At 32.0% G+C, this 21524-nt stretch overlaps 2 protein-coding genes across 2 annotated transcripts; both read left to right on the forward strand.

The window, feature by feature from the left end:
• Window positions 1-8522: 8522 nt before the first annotated feature.
• LOC8281869 (auxin response factor 3) lies at window positions 8523-14174 on the forward strand. Its single transcript, XM_002522452.4, has 11 exons — window positions 8523-9433; window positions 9729-9785; window positions 10184-10366; window positions 10518-10602; window positions 10744-10834; window positions 10909-11073; window positions 11201-11320; window positions 11398-11473; window positions 12354-12513; window positions 12599-13518; window positions 13805-14174. Exons 1-11 carry the CDS (start codon window positions 9113-9115, stop codon window positions 13844-13846), a joined length of 2220 nt encoding a protein of 739 aa, XP_002522498.2. The 5' UTR covers window positions 8523-9112; the 3' UTR covers window positions 13847-14174.
• A 1874-nt stretch (window positions 14175-16048) lies between these two features.
• Window positions 16049-19934, forward strand: LOC8266801 (MLO-like protein 12). Its single transcript, XM_048373534.1, has 14 exons — window positions 16049-16386; window positions 16512-16569; window positions 16646-16800; window positions 16890-17006; window positions 17368-17428; window positions 17966-18054; window positions 18145-18219; window positions 18310-18398; window positions 18476-18525; window positions 18636-18676; window positions 18764-18937; window positions 19042-19077; window positions 19161-19289; window positions 19389-19934. The coding sequence occupies exons 1-14, from the start codon at window positions 16264-16266 to the stop codon at window positions 19749-19751; spliced, it is 1560 nt and encodes a 519-aa protein (XP_048229491.1). The 5' UTR covers window positions 16049-16263; the 3' UTR covers window positions 19752-19934.
• Window positions 19935-21524: the final 1590 nt, after the last annotated feature.

Here is a 21524-nt window from a genome sequence, read left to right on the forward strand (position 1 = left end):
TATCATTATTAAACAAATTTCAAGCACATATTCAGTTAAAATAAAAATCAAAGGTGTTTGAGATATTATGAAGATAAAGTTTAGAGTTTGGTAGGTTAACATGAAAATTAAGATGTTAAAGTGATTAAATATTTAAAATTGAAATATACAAATATGTATTGTGTCATTATGATATTGCTTTAAACTTTGTGATAATGTATATTTTCTAATTGTAGATAATTAAGTGATATTAGTTAAATTTAGTATTAGTTTAATATATTTTATATTAATTTAAATTGTTAATAATTAATTTCTAGAATATTCTTAATAATTTTTATAAGTTAAAATTATATGAATAGATTTTATAGTTATCAAGTATCACTGGTTAAATTATAAAAATAGATAAAATTTTATTACAAATAAATTAGAGATAAACTAAATATTATATATAACAGGATAATTTAGTATCAATTAATACATTATTAAAAAAATTTATCAAAAAGATACATTATTAAAAATAAAATCATACAAATATAATATTATACAGTGATAATATATTAGGATGAGTCTTAACTATAAATATATATAATTAATTATTTACTTAATTTTATTTTTAAATCTGTGAAATTTGATATTTACAATAATTTTATCTTTCAATCACAACTTCGGTCTGGGTCAATCCATCTTTTATTTCAGTCCTTCGCGTAAGGAACTTAGGTTCCACACAATAAAGGAATTTGCATATCCGAGGAGACTCTGTACAACATCTGCACGGCATTGAAGTCAAGATGCCAAATTCTTTATTTGTTTAATTAAATCTCGTACCACTTATATAAGCTGAAATTAAAGTTGGAAAAAGAAAATCAGAATGAAGTGGAATCCAAACAGTTTATGAATGGTTTCTTAACCACAAATATATTAATTAGATATTAAAGGAAGATACTCTCTCTCTCTCTCTCTCTCTCTCTCTCTCTTATATATATATATATATATATATATATATATTAGTTTATGAAATTTATATTTTTATATATATATATTTAATTTTTGTAATATAATTTTTTATCTTGATATATGTATTTATTTTTTATATACGAAATTCAAGTTCTTATATAATTTTATAGTTTTTTATTAATTTATTAATTGTATTTCTAATTAAATACTGATTCTAATACTTAGAAATAGTATATTAATTAATATATATTTTCTTAATAAGATAACAACACTAATTTTTATTTTAAAAATAACATATTAATTATATTTTAATATTATATTAACTAATAAATTAATCTCTTAATTAAATTATAATTATAATTCTATAAAATAATATCTTAAATTATATTTTTAATATTATATTCAATAATAAAGTAATTTTTTAATTATATAATAAATTTTTATTATAGAAAATAGCAATATCAATTATATTGATAGTACTAATTCATATAACATTAAAAATTAATTATTAAATATTTCTAAAATAATTATTATATTATTAAATTAATAAAATCTAAAAAATTAAAGATATTTTAAAACAATTAGTTTGCTATTATTTTTTAGAATGTTATTAATTAATATTCAATATTAAATTACATTTATCAACTTGATTTTATAATCGAAATAGTAATAACAGTACTGCAACGCGCGAATAAATGACTAATTATATTTAAATGCTAACGCATATATTAAAAGAAACAAGTGATCATCATTTTTTAATTGAATATAAAAATCAATTAAATGCACAAGTTTTAATTGAAATCTAAATTTCCAATAGTAGACTTGAATTGGGTTTGAATAAAATACTTCAAAATTTAAAGATAAATTTAATATTTTTGAACTTAAATTTATTAATTATGGTAAATATCTGAACTCAAGAGACTGAAATTCTTAATGATATTTGATTAACAACATTAAAGAAAAAGGAAAAGGAAGAAAAAAGATAAAACGTTTTATAACCAACCCTATGAGTCATAAACACTTTCCCTCTTGCTAAAGATTTGAATGATAATTAAACCAACCAAAAATAGTAGAAAATTCATTTTGGGATAAAAATAATTTTTTATGGAGACAAAAGCAGTAAAAAAGAAAAGATAAACTTATATATGCCTTAGATTCTAAAGGAATTGACCTCAGCTTTCAAAATGAGATGATGAATTCTCAGAGAGCAGCACTAAGACAAAGACAGCACACAAGAGTAAAGATAGCGCCCTCTTGTTCCTTGTTAGGGTCCCATTGCCCTTCTTCTTTAGCTAATTTCAACAAAGTAGACAATCCATTGGTTCGAACACACAATCTTTGGTGTGAATCTAAGAAGAAAGCAAGACAAATAAAATAAAAGGGAAACAGCTTTAAAATGGTACTTCTTTTGGTAGCAATAATTAATTAGCTAACTCGTGCGTTTAATGTGATAATTTTTTTTTTATTTTTTTTAGGTCTGCTAAAGAATTTAATCATAGCAACCATTGATATCCAAATGCGACAAACTAACCGACTGTCTTAAAATTGGGTCAAAAAGCATCATTATAAGATTGGTTAAGATAAGATTTATACTTAATCATGATTAGTTAAACATTATGATATCGCAACCATTATCAATTTCATCTATGCGATTTACCTTATGGTGCACGAGGGTTTCACCATCATTCCATTTCTCACTTATGAATCCTTAAAAGTTTTTAACTTTTCTACTGTTTTTGTTTTTAACTTTTTCTTTCCTTTATAATTTATTTTTTTTATTATTAACATTGTCAATTAATAATTTATTATTCCATACAATTGATTTTTATATTTTATAAAGTGAAATTGTAAATTTATAAAAAAAGTATTAATTATAAAAGATAAAAATCTCTTAATTTAAGTGTAAAAGTAAGAGTAAATGATCTTTTTAAAATGGAAAGAAAAAAAAGTATTTCTTTTTCCTTCTTTAAATGAAAATAAATGTTGCCTCATCTTCCCCGTATAAAGAAAATGTTAACACTAATCCCTAATCAATGACATTTTTAGTTGCACTTTTCAAAAAAGCAAATGCTAGGATACCACTTTTCTGTTTCTAATTCTTACAAAAGTGAATTCGTTTTTTCTTTTTATTATTATTAGTTTGATTGAATACGTGGGAAAACTCAAAAAAATATACTGAGCAAGAACAGATATTGAGCAGACTACCACCATACAGATCATATTCAAGTCAGGTCCTCATAGAACTCGGAGGAGATGCAACTCTGTGACAACCCAAACAAAAATCATCTGCCATAGAAGCCGAGCGATCACAGGTGAATTTGTTTTGGTTAACATAAAATACACAAAAAAAATTGTTATATTTTCTTAATACTTACAAATTATTTCTTATTTTATTATTATCCTTCTCATTTTTTTCCTTTTTGATTGGCTTCAAATTATAGATTTTTTATTTTATTTTTTTCCAATTCTTCTCAAGAATATCTTTAAGTTAACATAAATACTATCATGTAATTAAATTTTTTATTTTATATTAGAAATTGTAGCTTTTATAAAAAATACAATGGAAGTATTTTAAACAGTAAAAGTCAATGATATTATCGAAAAAAATTTATATTTCTTAATCTAAATATAAATTGAAATAATCTATCTTATCTAAACGAAGATAGCAATTCAATAAGTAAATTTTAAATATGGCTTTCATGAATTAATATAAACATTGTTATATGTAAATAAATTTCATGTTTTATATTTAAAATTGTATCTGTTCTAGAAAATTTAATAAATATATATTAGGAAAATAATGACAAAAACTAATGAAATCAACTAAAAAGCACCAACATCTCATAATCTACATGTAAATTAAGAATAGATTGTGTTTTTGATTATAGAAACATATTAAAAGAAATTATCACGTAACCTTGTATTTAAAATAAATTATAATAATTAAATCTCATATAAATAATTAAAAAGAAGAATTTAATCAAATTTTGATTATAGAAACATATTAAAAGAAATTATCTAAAAGAGAAAAAGGAAGATAGATAGGTGATAAATGCTGAAAAGCAAAGAGAGTAGAATTAAAGAGGGTATGCCCAAAAAGGTACATGTATGAGCAAAGGCTATATGTGCATGGAGGTTGGGCGAAAAGAGTATGAATTATGTTAATGGTTTCCTTACAAGGCAACTATCCAACGTACTATTTGACCATCAATTTTGGGAATTGATATAGACACTCCTCTTTCGTATGTTGCCAATAAATATTTCCCCTTCGACAAATACTGCCCCTTTTCATTTATTATCGGTGAATACTGAAAAAGTCGGATCACTTCAGAACCATTATTTGAGCTTCTTCTTTAACTATGTTACTGGCCACCCCCGTTTATCGCAAATTAAAGTGGAGCGCCCCAATAAATAAACAGTCTAATAATGAAACAATCTTAGTGCGGTTGGTGGGACTTGCGCAAAAGGATAAAGTTAAGGCAAAATGGAAATACATTCAGATTCTACCCCACGCTCTCTTGCTGCACCTTCTCTCACATTCCTCAACAATTAAAATTGAACTTCAATGCAAATAATTCTATTTAATATTAATAACTATTTAATATTAATTCTATTTAATAAAATTCTGAAAATAAGAATTTAAAAGTAACTTTCTTCGTATTAATTTATATTTAAAAATAATAATAACTATTGAAATTTTAATGAGCTTAATATCTATTTTTGGTTGGAATTTCACTCTTTGATAAATTGCTTTTGAACATTTTATCTCTGGATAAAGGTTTTGGGTAACAAAATATAAAAACCATCTTTTATATTCAAGAGATAACTTCTAATATCTATAGACCATAACCAATATTTAATAATAATCTTTTTTAATCTTAAAAATTATAAAAGCTGTATTGCAGAAAGGAGGAAGTAATAAATATCCAAAGTTCTTGTCCCCAGTTAAGAAGATTTGGCTTACAGGGCAATTTGCCTCCTGAATTTCGACTTGATATCTCATTACCCTAGATTTGTAAAATCTTGGCCAATTACATGGGTATTTGGCAAAATTAACTAAATTATACAGTTTTTGGTATTTGTTTTATGTGTGAAATTCAATCGCTCGGAAGAATGCATGAAACACTTTTATTTAATTTTATTTTTATTAAAAATTGATTAAAAGAGAAAAAAGATGTAAACGTATTTCTTTGTTATATTTATCCGACTAATTACTTTCTTTTCTTGAGCTCATTTCATCACTCAAAGACAATTTTTTTCTAGAAAGCTTATGCCTATTTTTCATCAATTTAATTCTCAATTTTTCTTTCATTTCAAAATCTTAATTTTTTTTGTATATTTTATATCCACCAAAATCTCCCTTTTAACGCATAATTCCAATTATTTTCTTTTTTTTAATCATGTGGAGAAGTTTTTCGAAAAAGAATCTATGATCTCGTAAAAAGTGTCAATTGCCTTCATTTTATCTATTAATTAAGCTCCAACAAGATGACAACATTATTTTAAAAAATGCGAGACAGTGACTGTGATGATAACTATAATCTATAAATACCGAAGTCATTCATAATTTAACTCTTTGAAATCTGTTAAATATGTTTTTATTGATGATGAGGACGATAACGATTGTATAGTATTGGGTATGACTTAGAAAAAACAGTCATTGTTGTTGTTGATGATACAGATAATGATAGAAATGATGCTCTTGCTGGAGAAATAAAACTTGTTTATGCTCATTATTATTAATGCTTGTTTAATTTTTACTATTTTTGGTTTTTTTTTGTGGGTGTAGAATAATAGGATTGTGCTAATATTTCCTACTTTAAATGAATTTTGTTATATGTTGTTGCATACCAAGTGAATTATTATAAAGATAAAATTTTTAAAAATATATATAATTTATCCCAATAAAAGACTGGAGTTATCTTATTGCTTATCATGAATTAAATCAATTAGAGATATTTGCTCTTTTTTGTTATATGCTTAGTGGACTAGAACTTTCAACTATATAACTCCTTTTTTTTTTTACTCTTTTATTATTATTTATTTAAAGAAATTTATTTAGAATTTATTATATTAATTTCTATTGTTGCTGAGCGATTGAATCTCACGCGTGCAATAAAAACTAAAGGCAATGTCATTTAGCCAGTTTTACCAAGTGCTGAGCTAATTGGATATTGGGTCCAAGTTAAGGGGGCAAATTGCCCTTTAAGCCAAGAAGATTCCAAACCAAAGTGTCTCAGCGTTGGAAACGCTCTCCTAAGTGAGAGTAGGGTAGTAAACTTTCCAATATAAGATAAAAGCTAAGGCAAAGCCATAGCCGATTGGGCATTGAGTTGTAACCCGTTTTGTCCGGGTTATCTGCCTTTTTTTTCTTTTTAAAATTTTATTTGGGTCACAGGTTATCTGCCTCTAAGTCTAACTCGCTAGGGCTAGGTACCCTATTACCCCTAGCCCTGAAGGGCTGGGTTCTTTGCTATTGATGGCTCTGATAGAGACCTGCCTCTTTTCATTACTGTGCAACACAATTGTCCATCCATTCATTTTTGTTGACTTATTTGCCCTTCTTCTTTACAAGATTAGGGCATGATAATACACATGTTTCTTGCTAATTATAATGTCTACAAAGTACGTACCTTACTCTTTTTGGTTCCTATCTTTATTTTCATTCTGTGTGCTTCATATTCATACCTACAATTCCTCTTAGGGGAGTTCTTGAAATTATGGATTCCTGCAGAGTATTTATAGACTGTTCCTTTTCAGTTAATGAACTTCTGACTGGTTGTTTGAGTTCTAATTGATTATCTAATTTTTTTTTTTAAATTATTACATTTAAAGCTTGAGTATGGATCAATTGAAAGTTGATTTTCCTTTTAAACAAAAAAGAAATTGATTCAAATATTACTATCCCAATAAATCTATTTTTATTCTCTAATTAAATTACCAATCTAGAAATATAATCCAAAATGTAAAACCATGAACAGAAAGCTAATATTAAATACTCAATTTGTTAAAAAAGAGTATGCATGATTCAATATTATATATAAAAGCAATTGAATGTCGATGGCGGTTAGCATATGTAAGCCATAACTATTATATAGTCCTAGATTGCGATGCACCTAAATTTATGACTAATCATTTCTTAATATATTTTATATGACCAATTAGGCATCATTAATCAATTTAAAAGAGAAAAAAAAGAACATTTGAAATACCAGATCTACTTTTAAGTTTTGCACAACATTGAGCTAAAAAGAACTTAAATAAGTCAAATATTTAATAATTTCTATTTGGGTGATTTTCCAGACTCTATAGTTGAGAGACAGGCAATATATTAAACAATGGGACCTAACAAAGGTTAGGCATGGATAATGTTAATCATTAATTGTGGATGCTGTCTAGAATAGAAGATAATTTATGGATTAAATTAATGATTTTTTTTAAAGAGCTTAAGAATTGATTTAAATTTATAAAATTAGTGGGTTTGTCCCTACATTGATTAGGCATAATGAGAAGCAGTTGCTGTTGCTTTTAGCCTAAGAAAACAACCATAATTGCAAGGGGGACACTATACATAGGACAAAGTCAAAACTTGAGCAGGCAAAATAGGCTAGCAACATCATTAGGGTAAAAGATGAATGTTGTGAAACTTTTATCTAAACTTACAAATTGAATCTTGGACCATTTTTTGTTTTCTCACAACTTGTGAACTTTTTTAATTACCTAAAATTCTACTAGTTTGAACTCCAAGAGATTGTACTAATCTTATTCCAACAAGAATTTAGTATAAAGTTGATTTCTTTTTTTAAAGAAAAGAAAAGTTCAATTATTGGAAAGGGTCAGAAACAATGGCATCTCTCAAGGTTGGTTTAATTTGAGTAATCTATGCATTACTAGGTAAACAAAAAGCTGTATGAAGTGCTAATGGAGCACACAAGAATCTAGTTAAGTAATTAAAGAAAAAAAGGGTCTACTTTGAAAAACTAACTAATTTAAGAACACAAAAAGTTTGAATTTTCAAAAACTGAAAACACCCCGTTGAACAAAATAGAAATAAGCTTCTGTTTGATGTTTGGTATCAAAGATTAAGAGATATTCTTTTATTTATATCTTAACAGACTAGTTATTATGTGGATGTATTGATATATTAACAATATTACAAAGTTCTTCATTTTATTAAATTAAAATTTCATATTTTAAAATCACCTTGTTAATGAAAATAACCGCCGATATTTAATTGTTTAATTAATTAATTAATTATTTCACAGAATGAGAATTTCACAGAACAATATAAGTTTAATTAATTAATTATTTCTGCAATGAATGTTGATTTCATGTAATAGTAAATCTTTTTGTTTTTAATAAAAAAAAAACATAGGCAAGAACAGGCAGAAGGAGAGAGGGACATGAGAGAGATTAGGGAAGTGAAAGGGGACAGAATAGACATCCGCCCGGAAATACAGGGATCCGTACACGAAATTTCTTTTTTCTTTTTCTTTTGAGATAAATTATTTATATTTTTTTAATCAAATAAAAAATAGTTAGATATTATACATTTTGTTGGTCATGGGGCTATTTAACTAATAAATAAAGAAATAAAAATAAATGAAAAGGAAAAGCTCCTCCACTTCTCATTACTCTTTCTCTTTTCTCTATCTATCTGCCACACATCACATCCTCAGCAGTCTCTCAGCAATATTTGCAGCATTGCAGCAGGGCAATGCACTGCTGCTCTGCTTCTCAGTCTTTGCAGATTAGCTAAAAAGCAAAAATAAAAATATAGTGACAAGAAGAAAATGAATCCCCATTTCCCCACCTCCCCATTACTCCCAAACTTATTTTGCTTTCTCGGATAATAGAAATAGAAATTAAAGCTTTTGATTTGATATCTTAAAAAGCACATCAAGAAAGGGAGCAAGAAAGAAAAAGAAAAGAAAAGAAAAGGGTCTCTTTCTTTTGGAGTCTTTGATCTTTTTAATGAGTCTTCACTCTTGACTCTCTCCTCTTTTTAGTATTAAGCTAATGCCAGAGTTGCACTAATGCAGTCATGAAAACCACCCTCTTCTCTGACCCAAGAAAGAAGAAGAAAAAACTCCTCTCTTCTTTTCTCTATCATACAATACCAGTTTCCTAAAATCTTTACTTAACCTGTTCTTGTTAGTTAGTTCATTCTGAAGATAAAATGGTGGGTATAATAGATCTTAATACGACAGAGGAGGATGAAAAAACGACACCATCTTCTGGGTCTTTCTCTTCTCCATCTTCTTCTTCTTCTACTTCTGCTGCTTTAAGTGCCACTAATTTAAGTTCTGCTCCTGTTTCTGGTTCTGTTTGTTTGGAGCTGTGGCATGCTTGTGCTGGCCCACTGATATCTTTGCCAAAGAAAGGGAGTGTGGTTGTCTACTTCCCTCAAGGCCACTTGGAGCAACTCCCTGATTTGCCTCTTGCTGTTTATGATCTCCCTTCTTATATCTTTTGTAGAGTTGTTGATGTTAAGCTCCATGTAAGTGTCTGTCTACTTTTAATATTTACTTTCTACGCCTATCTTATATTAAAGTTTGTATCTTTTTGCTGGAATTGCTGTGAAGTGCAATTTGGTTTGCTAGGAAGTTTGCGATTCTAGAGAATTGGAGTTATAATTAGCTCAATAGTGAGTCTAAGTAATGAGAACTCATAAAATTCCCATTATTGTCGATAGCTTATTTTGTTTGTTCATCTTGATTTTCATTTGGGGTCAAATAGTCTCCTTGTTTTGGTGGTTTTGTGGTTGATTGTGCAATTTTTGCTTTACGTGGCAGGCAGAGACAGCCAATGATGAAGTTTATGCTCAAGTTTCTCTGGTTCCTGATAGTGAGGTTGGTGGTGTTCTATTCTTGTATTTTCTTTATTTAATATAAGAGAAGGAAATAATTTGAACTTTAAATAATATAAATGCTTGTCATTAAACACTTTCTTGGGGAAATTTCTTATATTGAATCTGGTATTTATAATTAGATAAGAGATTCCAAGCTATTTAAAAGCTTAAGCTTTCAAATTTTGATTTTGTTATGATTTGAATATCTTATTACAAAATGGGAAAGGAATCAATGTACATTGGCTGTTGAATTTAAGATTCTGAATCATGGATTGCCATTTCTTAATGCTCTCTCCTCTCCCATTATTTTCGTCTACTTTGTTCTTATTTTAAAATTATGCGATTAGCTGAAATTCTTGATATGAAGTTGATTTTGCTATGGATTGGCGTTGTGGATAGCAAATTGAGCAAAAGCTGAAGCAAGGGAAACTTGAAGGGCATTGTGAAGAGGAGGATGTGGAAGCAGTTGTGAAGTCAACAACAACCCACATGTTTTGCAAAACACTTACTGCTTCTGATACTAGCACTCATGGAGGCTTTTCTGTCCCACGCCGAGCTGCTGAAGACTGCTTCCCTCCCTTGGTATTTATAGGCATTTTCCACCTGACTTATAAGAGGAATCTGTTTGATATCTTTCCATTTATCAGTATTTCAGTGCATTTATAACTTGGAACTAGCTGATTTGTTTAATTCTGCTTACTTGAATTTTTAATTTAGTAGATTGTTCCTGTAGGATTACAGTCAACAGAGACCTTCACAAGAGCTTGTAGCCAAGGATCTGCATGGTTTTGAGTGGAAGTTTCGACATATCTACCGAGGTATGCATTAGGAGATTGCATGTCTTTATTGTTTGACTAACTCATCGGTCAGAGCTAGCAGCATGCTGATTGGAATCTTACGATGACTTCGCTCTGCATTTTGAAATCTTGAGTTTACAATTTTCTTTTCTGTTTGAACAGGGCAACCACGGAGGCATTTGCTCACTACAGGATGGAGTGCTTTTGTAAATAAGAAGAAGCTTGTTTCTGGAGATGCTGTTCTCTTTCTCAGGTATAGAAACCCTGTTTTAAGGAGTCAATGTTAAACAGCTTTCTCGGTGATTCTTATATAGCATCATATGTCAGGGGTGATGATGGAGAACTGAGATTGGGAATTCGAAGAGCTGCACAAGTTAAATGTGGTGCTAGTTTTCCAGCTCTATGTAGTCAGCAATTGAATCAGAGCACTCTGACAGATGTCGTTCATGCTATGTCTATGAGAAGTCTTTTCAACATTTGCTATAACCCAAGGTGTGGCTTTGGAGTTTATTGAACATATGGGACTGTATTTGACTCTTAAATTAGTCCTGGATATTGGCCAACTACCTGATCTCTACAATTATAACTTTTTTCCCTAATACTCAAGTGTGTTTTGCAGAGCCAGCTCATCAGAGTTCATTATCCCTTTACATAAATTTTTGAAGAGTCTGGATTATTCTTTTTCTGTTGGAATGAGGTTCAAAATGCGTTTTGAGACAGAAGATGCAGCAGAAAGAAGGTTTAACATACTTGGGCTTGTTACCTTTTCTTAACTTGACTACATTATCAATATGTTGACTAAAGTCTCCTCGGCAGATATATGGGATTGATAACAGGAATCAGCGACCTAGATCCTGCTAGATGGCCTGGTTCAAAATGGAGATGCCTTGTGGTATGTTTTGTTGAAGCAGTTACTTCTGTAAAATATACATTTGTCTACAAATTCTTGTGAAGACTTTCTAATAATGCATATTTAGTGAAAGAGATAGAAGCTTTGAGATTTAGCTGTAAGGCTGTCTTATACTTGAAAGTAAGACTTAAGACCTGCTCATGCTTGTTCTGAGTATACAGTATTTATCCTTCCTGAACATCTATCTTTTTCTTATATAGGAAAAAACTACCCAAACACTTGGTGGGATGAGATTTTGACCAAACCTTATTTCTGATGCATTTAGAGAATCTGTTGTTCGCTACCCTATCTATGGATATTGACCTACTATTCTTCTCCTCATCATTATTTATTATCATATAAGATAACGTGTATATTGTTAAGCGTTGTAAGACTGTTTGAAGCCTCACGTAACAACTCATGCTTTTTGGTGAAATAGTTATTTGACATGGGTGAAATGGTTTTTTTATCCGCTTGTTATTATGTATATGTTAGCACACAACTGTAACTCAGCTGCACTCCTCTCTGATAACGGACAAGCATGCAAAGTTCTTAGTATAAGTTATCATGTAAAACTGGAGTTAAAATGTTGTCAACAGGCAGGCGACATCTTACTAGATGATACAGTTCCTTGAGAATGTATAACATACAGGGAACTGGAAATTCTGGTCTAACATCAGATATCAATCTGCATTGCATTGATGCCAAAAGATTTGCATTATTTTAAAATTTAAAACGCCTTTTGAATTCCTTGACTTCTCTTCCAGATGCTTCATGTGATTATTCATCAAATGCTTTCTGTCTTTTTATCATTTTTATGTGTTATGTCAAATTGATAATGCTTGATTCAATGGCCTCATTTATTTATAACTCGTTTTTTCAGGTAAGGTGGGATGATATGGAGACTAACAGGCATAGCAGGGTTTCTCCTTGGGAAATTGAGCCATCTGGTTCTGTTTCCAGTTGCAATAGTTTTATGACACCTGGTCTGAAGAGGAGCAGGTCCGGATTTCCTTCCTCAAAGCCAGAATTTCCAGTTCCTGGTATGTTATACATTCTCAAGAAATTGTATGGTTATGATCAATATTCTCTCAATGTTATTAACTGGTCTTAACATTTTCCTAACAGATGGGATTGGTGCATCAGACTTTGGGGAACCTTCAAGGTTCCAGAAGGTCTTGCAAGGTCAAGAAATTTTGAATTTTAACACTCTTTATGATGGTGTTGATCAGAATCGGCATCCGTCTGACATAAGGAGGTGTTTTCCTGGCTCACGCAGTTCTATGATTGCTACAACAAGAAATGGTGCCAGAGACCCAGTTGTGAACTCTGACGTTTCCTATAAAAGCATAGGCTTTAGTGAATCTCTTAGATTCCACAAGGTCTTGCAAGGTCAAGAAATAATTCCAAGTTCTCCTTTTGGAAGAGCCCCAGCAAGTACTAATGAGGCTTGTGAAAATGGTTGCTTTGGAATCTCTGATGGTGTTCAAATGACAAGCTCAAGAAATGGATGGTCTTCGATGATGCAGGGTTACAATACTCGTATTCGTCCACCTGCACAGGTATCTTCTCCGTGTTCTGTGTTAATGTTCCAGCAAGCAAGCAATCAAGTTTCGAACCCAAGTCCCAGGTATGGTTTTAACGATCTGGAGGAGCAGGGAGTTAACACCCAAAGCTGGTTTCATAATCCTGAAACATGTGGTGAAAAGCGCATGTCTTCCTCACGTTCAGAGCATATTTTCAGAAGGAACAATCAGTGGGGAATGGACTCTTTTAGTCTGTCTCATGAGCATAGCCAACATGGCCTTTTACAGCCTTTAGTAGCTCAACCACCATGTAAGGGTGGCCAAGATTTGGTGTCCTCGTGTAAAAGCAGCTGCAGACTTTTTGGCTTCCAGTTGACAGAGGATAGACATGTTGCTAACAAGGATGACAGCTCTATTCCTATGGCATCTCTGAATGCTGGATCTTTTATGCCTCATGCTGGAGAGCAGTTCCATCTGAAGCCTCCAGCAATAACTAATGCAGTTGGGAGCAGTTGTACTAAAGTAAGTGTCCTCTAAACTACAAGAGATGCTTTTTGATATTTCTTTCTAATGCGACTCCACTTGAATAGAGTTTGCATGTGCGCATGCAAGGAAGCAATAGCTATATCACCATAGTGCATACTTTTTTACTGAAAGCGGTTGACCGTAGTGCATATACTCACAGCCGAATCCTAGTTTTGATCAGTTTTTGTGCTTGTGCATGCAACTTTTATACTCTTAGTCTTGCTCGGAATGAGGTTAATTGAGTTGATTTTATCTCATTAAACTTGCTTATGTTTCTTCCCAGGGAATTCTGCAACAGAATCCTGAAAATTATCATATATACTAACGATGATGTAGTATTGGCACCTGAGGCAGAAGAAGGCCTACAGTTGCTTGGATGATGCAACATTAGCTTTTGAGAAGAAAAAAAAATGTAATTATTTTTCTAAGGTAACATTGGTTGTCTTCTAACTCCCTTGGATATGAAAAAGAGCAGGTTGTACTAATCTATTAGTATTAGGTTCTTAGTCATGGACTATTGCTGAAGAACTTGTGTATTTGTGCTTGCTGGTTCAGGCCTGGATGGAATTGTTATTTTGGCTGATGATTTACCCCCACTAGTTACCAAGCTCATAGTATCTTCTGTTCAATACTAGCCTGCTGATGCTGAATTATTCTGTTAGCATTTTTTCATTGTGCTGAACTATTGATTCCCTAGCCCCATTGCCCAAAAATGGTTTACTGGCTTAGCTTTGCACTTTACTTTATCTTTTAGGTTCGAGCTCTTTGGCAGTTATTATACTTAGGGAAGTACATACGCTACAAGATTATTTTTTAGCATATCCGAATCATATAATACACATTATTGTGTAGCTTTTTCGAGCTCAACTGAGTGATGTCAGAATCCCTTAAACTGTCTCTGTGTGAAAACCAAGTAAATGAAAGCAATGACTATAATATCAAAGACGAGTAGTTGCGTCCGCTTGTCGATCAGTTGATACAATATTTGTAGAGCTTCTTTTACATGCCCCGGTACACCGTACAGGCAAAGGTCCGCGAGGACCTATTTTAGCTAACTGTTGTAACATGAACTACCACAGGTTTTAGTATGCTGAACGTTTTTCAATCGTAAGCTAGGGAACAGCAAGTGCATCTTAATAGAGAACATGAGCAATCAGGAAAGAGAGAGTAACATGAGAATGAGAACGTTCTCTCTCTCTTAATTGATTCAATGACAGCTGTCTCTGTTTATCAATGCAAACAATTAACTAAAACTAACTTTGTGCCAAAACCAGCAACTGTTACTTGCCAGTCACTTGTCTGTTAACAATGCAATTGATTACTGCTGCTCTCTTACTCTTAATCTTTGATGCTAGCGATCATAACATAGACTATCTGTATTAAGATTTTGAATCATCGTATCCTGTCCTTTTCTGAGCAAGGAAAAGGAAAGAAAAGCACGTGTGAACATGGAAATGCAACAAATTAAGTTCTTATTACAAATAGAAAACTGATGTTGGATGTTCAATACTTTAGCTTATAATGCAATTACGATTAGCAACCGATTCAGGACCACAAAACATTTCTTCTAAGTTGCAATTTTCCAGATTTTCGCTGTATAAACTTATTTAACAACATTATGATTGGAAATGCATAGGATTAGAGGCATTAGCATGCATGAAAAAGAAAGAGTCAGTTGTCATAAAGGAGAGCTAATAGAAAGTTTCCTTGAGAGGGAACTCGAGGAGGTCGGTATTTGGCGGTAGGGTCAACGAGTGCGTGGGGATGGAAAGAGGAATCAAGGTTATTTAATGTCAACGTCAGTGTATGAAAAAGGAGAAAGAAACAAAACAAACATGGAAAGATGGAACCGAAACCCCTTTGATACGCGTAGTTGTTGGCATCTCCTTAAATAAACCCTGATTCATAATTAGGACTTTCCCTTTTGATACAGCACTTTCATTTTTATTTTTATTTTTTTGATAATGAGCATTTTCATTTTTCAATTAGGCATCTCTTTCCCGCGTCTTTTACTGAAAAATGAACCCCATGTCGAGTTTGTTATTTCTTCCTAAATGCCTTTATTATTATTATTATTATTATTATTATTTACTAGACTAGTGAATCAATGGTCAATCTCTGCCACTCAATTCAAATAGTCAGGTTCAAATCCTGACAACACAGTCCTTTAAATATCTTCGACGCCTCTTGTTCTTGCTCTTTTACTGCTTCTGCTTTGCCTTTATTTATTTGTTTATTTATTTATAGAATATTCCAACCATTTGGAATGACCAACAATTTTTACGTTCGAGTTCTTAGTATTATACTTTGGAAAAATCCTAACACTGACTCTCAAGGAGCAGAGCTTTACAAGAAACGCATTTAATTAAGGTGGGCTAATGATCAGCATACTTTGTCTTTGGTTCTGCCTATACGTCATTGATTCCGTGTCATGTCACATAGGTCAGACCTAATGTATGAAATTTGTTAAAGCTATGCATATATTGACTTATTATAAACCGTATACAGTCTCAAATATGAAGGACCCCATTTTAATTCTTTCTGTTGTTGTTTTCTCTTCGTGTTTCACTCGCCACCAAAAGGGAGCACCACATACCACGAAACTTGAACAAAAACCAGCTGGGACCTGGTTAATATATTGGGTCCTTAGTCCTACTACTTATACTTGCATTTGTCTTCTCCTTTGCACCTAAAGAAGCTAGGCAATTCAGTTCCAGCTTTCCATATTTCTGTTAGAGAGATATGGCTGAAGAGGTAGAAGAAAGGACACTTCAGACAACACCAACATGGGCTGTAGCAACCGTTTGCTTCATTCTGATCTTTATTTCAATTACAATTGAGCAATTGCTCCATCTTTTAGCTAAGGTATATGCATGCAAAAGATTTAAATTTATTAACCCGAGAATATATATGTATGTCGTCTTACATGTTCTATCATTCTTTTTCTTGGGTATTATTCATTTTCACATTTACATTTGTTTCTGGTGTAGTATTTCAACAAGAAAAGAAGGAGCTCACTCATAAAGGCATTAGACAAGATTAAATCAGGTAAGAAGATAAAAGATCTAAAGATTATTTTCTCATCATAATAATGATTCTAAACAATGTTATGTTTTTCTTATAGAATTGATGCTATTGGGTTTCATCTCATTGTTGCTTACTGTGAGCGAAAAGCCAATTGCAAATATCTGTATACCGAGGACCGCAGGAGAAACTTTTCTTCCCTGTGGTAGTGCCAGTTATATTGAGAGTGAGGAAGAAGCCAAATGTGCAGAGCAGGTGTGATTTATCTAAAATCCTGTCTTCAAAAAGCAGTTTCGATCTTGATGACAAATTTACTGAGCACTAATATTGTTTTTCTTGAACAGGGAAAGGTTTCTCTATTATCCAGGTCTGGTGTGAGGGAACTCCAGTTCTTGATCTTTGTGTTGGCTTCTTTCCATTCTTTATCATGCATACTCATATTCGGTTTAGGGATGGCCAAGGTAATTAACTTGGTTGAATGTTCTTGATTAATCTAGCTACTTGTGCAATTTTAATACTCCTCATCACGTTCTAATGGACTTTTAGTTGTTGACTTGTAAAGGGTATTGAATCTTCAGGTAAAAAGGAATTCTGAATAGGAAGCAAAGCTGTAGTGGTAGTACTTTATAATGCGAAGCTTAGCAAACTTTACTCTTTATACTAGACACTTCAAATGGGAAAACATGGATTCTTGTTTGACAAAATATTCGTCCTTTTGCATGCACATACATATTCAGTTGGGCAGTAGATGCATTGACCTCACTCTACATGTGAAAAGAAAAATATTTGTTGACATTTTTCTCTTACTGTGAACTCGATCAGATGAGGAGATGGCAATCTTGGGAGGCAGAAACAAGAACTTTAGAATACCAATTCTCCAAAGGTATATTTTTATGCACTAAAAATGTGGTTTTGCTTTTATTATTTTAACACTATTGACTGCGGTGGAAAAATGCCACCGGTAGGCTACATCAGTGATATACACCGTAGTGAATAAAAGCACAATGTATTTATAAATGTTATATATTTAAGTATTATGTGATTAATATATAATTATTTAAAATTATTGAACACGTGTAATTTATCATTTATTAATTTAACATATAAATTGCATCAATATACCTAATTTAGACAATTTTTTTTCAATTTATATTGTAAATCAGTTACAAAAGAAAAGTTACAAGTGGTAGTTAATCTTACAAGAGATAAAGCTAAGCATAAGCTTGTTACAAGTAGAAAAATGATAAAAAAATGTAACACTAATAATTGCCCAATTAATTACTATAGTCTTTAGTGGTCCCGTTCAAATTTTAGTTAGCCAGGCAAATAAATTGAACAAGAAATAGTTATAGATACATATTCTAAGAGTTGCCAATATTAATTATTTGCATCTTGCTTTTATATATATCAATATGTCCAGATCCAAGGAGGTTTCAGCTCACCCATCAAACATCATTTGGCAAGAGGCACCTGAGATACTGGAGTGAACACAGCCTTCTCCGATGGCCGGTTAGTTGATCAAGAAAAAAATATTATAACATGTTAAAAATATCTAATGTGATTTATCAGTTAACTGTAGGATGCCCTTTCTTTGTGCAGACATGTTTTTTGAGGCAGTTTTATGGTTCAGTCTCTAAAGTTGATTATCTCACTCTTAGACATGGATTCATTACGGTATAGTTAACCTTCAACTAGTTAATGAGTACAAATTACATTTTCTGATCCACATTTGATAATTTTATTTTCTCTGTATTGCTTTGGCAGGCACATTTTGAACAAGGAAGCAACTTTGATTTTCAAAAATACATCAAAAGAGCTTTGGAGGTTGACTTTGGGGTGGTGGTAGGAATAAGGTAGCCATACAAAGAAGATACTTTATATTAGCCTTTGATATAACTTGCATTAGACAACTGAAATTTTGATTTTGCAGCTTCTGGATATGGATCTTTTCTGTCTTTTACATATTCTTCAATGCACGCAGTAAGAGCAAACCTGCTTCATTTTTATCAAATTACAGTACCCCTTTTTATCACATTGAATATAATATAGTCTTTTAATGCGAGTCGTTTTATGTTTGTCTACTTCTTCAGAATTTTACAGTTATTTATGGCTTCCATTCATTCCACTAGTGGTAACAGATTAACCCTTAATGCTTTCAGTTAAAAATATTTTTATTAAGAAATAAGAGAGTTGACCTTAATATTACGTCTTTTTGTAGATGCTGTTGTTAGTTGGTACAAAACTGCAAGGCATCATAACATTAATGTGCTTAGACAGCCACGACAAATCTCATGTTGTCAGGGGAACTTTGCTGGTTAGGCCTAGTGACCATTTCTTTTGGTTTGGTTGGCCCAAATTGCTACTCCACCTCATTCACTTCATATTATTTCAGGTAACGCCTTGTTTCGGAAAACCAATCCTTCTCTTTTATCAAGTGAACTGATACTATTGTCAGATTTTGCTACATTCTAAAGGTGATTTCTTGGGTTGTTGCAGAACTCCTTCCAACTAGCATTCTTCACCTGGACTTGGGTGAGTAAGCAACGCAATTATAAGTTTAATGTTGCGTATGAAATTTCTCTGTTCCTAATACAAATTGTGCTTATACAACACAGTTCAAGTTTGGTCTAAGGTCATGCTTCCATAGAGAAACAGAGGATATTGTTATAAGGCTGGCCATGGGAGTCTTGGTGCACTTCCTTTGTGGCTATGTAACATTACCTCTATATGCTTTAGTCACACAGGTACGCTGCACAATTATCCATCTTAATAACAAGGATCACGACAACCCTTTATTACATTCAATAATTTGATTCTATTCCTATATGATTTTGATCAAACAGATGGGCACATCAATGAAGAAAGCTGTATTTACGGAGAATGTGGTTGCAGGCCTGAAGAGATGGCGAGCCAAGGCGAGGAAAAACCTGAAGAACTCCTACGCTGCTCGCCCTTCCCTTGATGCTTCACTTTCTTTGGATACTTCACCTTCTCTCGAGACTTCACCTTCTTTTAGCCTTGATGCTTCAAACACGGTAGACTTTGATCGCGGGTTGGATGCTGAACACGTTGTTGCCATTGAAGTTATGGGTGGGGATGTAAAAGAAGGCAATGACAAACAAACTGAGGAGCATCAGAAAATGGATTCCTTTGATGGGTTTGATCCAAGTGTGACCAGTGCAACATTAGTTTCAGAAAAAGCATGACACCTCTAGATCTTAGTAGCTCTTTACATTCATATTCCCTATGCCCATATTTCCATATTTTTATTCTATGGTATGGGCTAATGGATTGTTAGTATTGTAGAAAATCAGTATTTGTTATATATTTCTTCATCTCTTGTATGGTTTATATATAAAAATTTTAGTTAATCCTTCAGATTGAGGTTATTATTGTACAAGTAAAATCTCTAGAGGCTGGGAGTGCCATTATCACTGTGTTTCGATTTGGGCTATTGATGAGAGGCCTATTATAATGTTTCAACTTTAATATGAAATGGTGATACGAACACGAACTCGAACTCGAACTGGATACGTTCAAACACCAAGATAAGTAATTATGAGAAAATCAAACTGATAAACGCTCTCCCTATTTAAGAGGAAACACCCTTACCAATAAATTTGAATTTGTCGCCCCAAAATCTAACTTGAAAGTTTGCAATTAATTATGGAACTAACAAACTTAACAATAGAACTACTAAGCCCTTTAGTTATAAATAGATGAAGAATGTTCAAACAACTCAAGAAACTAATAAAAAAGTTAATTGATTGATCAAACATGTAGATGTGAAACTAAATCAAACAAGTTAATTTAATCTCAAGAAATTTAATAAGGAGCACCTTAAGGAATAAGAGTTAACAACTCAAATAAAACTTCATTCAGAAATATATGTTGATCTTCTTGTTTTTAGCCGAAATACATAGCTCTATTTATAGAGCTTTAAAATGATTCTAAACCCTAAAAGGACTAAGAGATAAGGAATCAAAATCAAACCCTAAGAGACTCCTAATATGTGGCTAATCTTATCCCTATAAGAAAGGATAAGATAAAGAGTAATCTAACCCTAGTTAAAATCCTAAATTCATGGAAGGAAGTTCTCTTTATCCAATACTTCCAAAAATAGAGGAAATTAACTAAAAACGGGTCCATTACAAATGTTTTCTTGAAAAATTCGAAGCTCTTTTTGTAGGCAGCTTATATACTGTAAGGCGTGGTCACGCCTTATGGAAGTTGAGCTTCTGCCCCCTTTGCTTATTAATAGCAATTAATGGCACTATCTTCAAGGCATTGTTATCATCACCAAAAGCATCAAAAGCACCATCATTAGCCATCTTCAAAACATGCTCCAAGAAAGAATTTAAGGCTTGCTTGAACTTCTTACTCGTTGCTCATGTCATTGGTCCTCCATAGGCTAGTGGATCCATGCTAGTTGACTCAGATGCATCCTTGGTTGCATCATTCCCCCCCTTTTTAAAAGGATTCGACCTCGAATCAACGCCTTCATCAAAATCAAAAGGAAACAAATCAGCAACATTAAAAGTAGCACTAATATTATACTCACCAAGTAAGTCAACTTTGTATGCATTATCGTTGATGCGCTCTATTACTTTAAATGGACCATCACCACGTGGCATCAACTTTGATTTCCTTTGGTTGGGAAACCTTTCCTTCCTGAAGTGCACCCAAACCCAATCACCAACTTCAAATACCATCCTTTTGCGGCCTTTGTTGCGTTGTTTGGTGATTTGTTCATTGCGTCTTTCCAAGTTTGCATGCACTTGTTCATGCAACTTCAACACAAATTCAGTCTTCTTTGCGCCATCTAAATTCACTTGTTCACTCAAAGGTAAAGCAATCAAATCTAAAGAACTCAAAGGAATAAAGCCATAAATAATCTCAAATGGGCAAAATTGAGTAGAAGAATGCATACTACGATTATACGCAAATTCAACATCCGGCAAACAATCTTCCCTTGTTCT

The sequence above is a fragment of the Ricinus communis genome, chromosome 5 (genome assembly GCF_019578655.1).
Source record: "Ricinus communis isolate WT05 ecotype wild-type chromosome 5, ASM1957865v1, whole genome shotgun sequence".
In the NCBI taxonomy this organism is placed as follows: Eukaryota; Viridiplantae; Streptophyta; class Magnoliopsida; order Malpighiales; family Euphorbiaceae; genus Ricinus; species Ricinus communis.

Bases quoted from the DNA above. Each gene is read 5' to 3' on its own strand.
- LOC8281869 (XM_002522452.4), top strand. From the start codon at position 9,113: ATGGTGGGTATAATAGATCTTAATACGACAGAGGAGGATGAAAAAACG. The intron at 11,074-11,200 runs GTGTGGCTTTGG...TGTGTTTTGCAG, and splicing joins AACATTTGCTATAACCCAAG to AGCCAGCTCATCAGAGTTCA. The intron at 11,474-12,353 runs GTATGTTTTGTT...TCGTTTTTTCAG, and splicing joins CAAAATGGAGATGCCTTGTG to GTAAGGTGGGATGATATGGA.
- LOC8266801 (XM_048373534.1), top strand. From the start codon at position 16,264: ATGGCTGAAGAGGTAGAAGAAAGGACACTTCAGACAACACCAACATGG. The intron at 18,220-18,309 runs GTATAGTTAACC...TTGCTTTGGCAG, and splicing joins TTAGACATGGATTCATTACG to GCACATTTTGAACAAGGAAG. The intron at 18,677-18,763 runs GTAACAGATTAA...GTCTTTTTGTAG, and splicing joins TTCCATTCATTCCACTAGTG to ATGCTGTTGTTAGTTGGTAC.